The sequence below is a fragment of the Ammodytes marinus genome, assembly GCF_949987685.1.
Source record: "Ammodytes marinus genome assembly, chromosome: 12".
NCBI lineage: Eukaryota > Metazoa > Chordata > Actinopteri > Uranoscopiformes > Ammodytidae > Ammodytes > Ammodytes marinus.
This window is the reverse complement of record NC_137216.1, coordinates 31,259,520-31,262,019: the sequence shown is the minus strand read 5'-3', so window position 1 is coordinate 31,262,019 and position 2,500 is coordinate 31,259,520. Positions and strand designations below refer to the sequence as shown.

The 2,500-nt window shown below is 32.2% G+C and overlaps 1 protein-coding gene across 1 annotated transcript in view; it reads left to right on the top strand.

Moving 5' to 3' along the window:
• The window catches only part of LOC307258875 (MAGUK p55 subfamily member 4-like), a gene marked incomplete at both ends in the record, with an annotated part of 33,907 nt that overhangs the window by 20,838 nt on the left and 10,569 nt on the right, over nt 1–2,500 (top strand). Inside the window, 2 exons of the mRNA XM_080038541.1 lie at nt 1–8; nt 1,253–1,291. The exon at nt 1–8 is cut by the window's left edge and continues 31 nt beyond it. Coding sequence (XP_079894667.1) covers nt 1–8; nt 1,253–1,291 — 47 coding nt within the window. The remainder of the gene's footprint in view (nt 9–1,252; nt 1,292–2,500) is intronic.

Below are 2,500 nucleotides of genomic sequence, written 5' to 3'. Positions count from 1 at the left end.
GCTAGCAGGTAAAACGTTTCACATGCAAATGATAAAAAAACTATTTTGATTTGATTAGATTCATTTATTAACATTTAAAAAAGAAGCGAAAATGTCATACATAAAAACAGCAATATTACATAATATAGAAAGGCATAATGCAGTTCTAGATTGTGAAATACTTGATATTTTGAATCACACATCTGAAAAGGAGAAGGGAGAAGGGAAGGCTACACTTTTTTAATCAAACCCTTCTGTCATAAAGATCACAACACGTTTTTTCAATTATGTTTTATTGATTTTTTGTTACTAAACACAGAACACCACAGCACAGATCTCGCCAAGTTACAACAGAGTAATAAAATACAGCGGATACATGAAAAGATATATGGGTCATATCATAAACATAGCTTAAACCTGCAGTGTGTAGAATTGTGGGTTTTATTTCCTAGCAGATTTTGTAGAAAGTAATTATAATATCCATAAGTACATTTAATTTAGTGCATAATAGCTGAAAAAAATGTTTTGAATAATTTTTTTTCCCCCTTAGAAAGGGTCTCATATATGTCCATATTTCTGCATATTTTGGACCAAGGCCTAGTGCCGCCATCTTGAAAGTGTCATAGTTGGAATGTCATCAGGTGCATTGTTTAAAATTTAGAATTGTTCTTGTCCTTGAAGGCCACTGTAGCTTCTGTTATTATTCTAAAGGGTTGGGGTTACCCAGGGAGCGTTGCATTCTAGAACTTTCTAGAACTTTCTTGATGATCTCATATTACACACTGCACCTTTAAACAATAAGTTTTTATTTACTGGATTATTTATCATCTAACTTTGTCCTTTTTCAGAACTGGAAGAAATACAAAATGGTACGTGTTCATAAAAACAGACATATAATAATTACATGTCTGTTTAGTTTAGGGCATTTAAAGCTTAAATGTCAGACAGACAGATAGATAGATAGATAGATAGATAGATAGATAGATAGATAGATAGATAGATAGATAGATAGATAGATAGATAGATAGATAGATAGATAGATAGATAGATAGACAGATAGACAGATAGATAGATAGATAGATAGATAGATAGATAGATAGATAGATAGATAAATAGATAGATAGATAGATAGATAGATAGATAGATAGATAGATAGATAGATAGATAGATAGATAGATAGATAGATAGATAAAGATTTAAAGCTTCTATTGTTTTACTGTGTTCACTGACTATAAAAGTGTAAAAATATTTTTATCCCGTTTTTCCTTTTCAGAAGAAGCCGATTCTGAAATTACTGATGGGATCTACCTGGGTAAGACTTGAGTGTGTGTCTGTGTGTGTCTGTGTGTGTGTGTGTGTGTGTGTGTGTGTGTGTGTGTGTGTGTGTGTGTGTGTGTGTGTGTGTGTGTGTGTGTGTGTGTGTGTGTGTGTGTGTGTGTGTGTGTGTGTGTGTGTGTGTGTGTGTGTGTGCGTGAGTGAGTGAGTGAGTGAGTGAGTGTGTGTGTGAGTGAGTGTGTGCGTGTGTACTATGTAACTCTGGGTGTGTGAGAGAAGCGAATATTTTCATGGTTAAAGTGTCAAGGAACCAGACACATTTTTCGTTTGTGTGAAAATTAAGACCTTCTTCAAAAATTCATGATTTGGATTGTGGCCATTTTGGAAGTTGGGCAAATAAAATAAAATAAATTGTTCAGGTTTGCTTTGACAATCGAACCCTTACCTTAAATTTAGAAGTAAAAACTAAACTTTACCATGTACTTACTATGAAATCTAGATGATTTGTTACTTACTTACTATGAAGATGATTTGTTTAACCCAAGAGCTAAACATCATAGACACTGACTGATACTTACTGAAGATTTATTTTTTATTTATTTATTTTATTTTTTTTGTAAACAATTATAAAAAATAAGAGGGGGTAGGACCAGAAAAGTTTTTTTTAACTTCTTCCCTTTTGAACATGAACTATATTATTTGAGTTGTGTAGTTGTTGTTTAGGATCCCATTTGTTTGTTTTTTAATTTATTTATTTCCTTTTTTTATTGCTCAATTGTTTTATTTTTGTTTGTGTTATTATTATTTTTTTAACCATGTTCAATAAAGACTTAAAAAAAATTAATTAAAAAATTAAAATTAAAATTACTGAGTTTGCAGGCACCACACCGGCAGCCAATTAACCACTTTCCTACTATAAAATAAGTAAATAAATAATTGAATGTTATTGTTATTATTTCCCTCCAGCCGGGTTCCTTCTGTGATAGATAGATAGATAGATAGATAGATAGATAGATAGATAGATAGATAGATAGATAGATAGATAGATAGATGGATGGATGGATGGATGGATGGATGGATGGATGGATGGATGGATGGATGGATGGATGGATGGATGGATGGATGGATGGATGGATGGATGGATGGATGGATGGATGGATGGATGGATGGATAGATAGATAGATAGATAGATAGATAGATAGATAGATAGATAGATAGATAGATAGATAGATAGATAGATAGATAG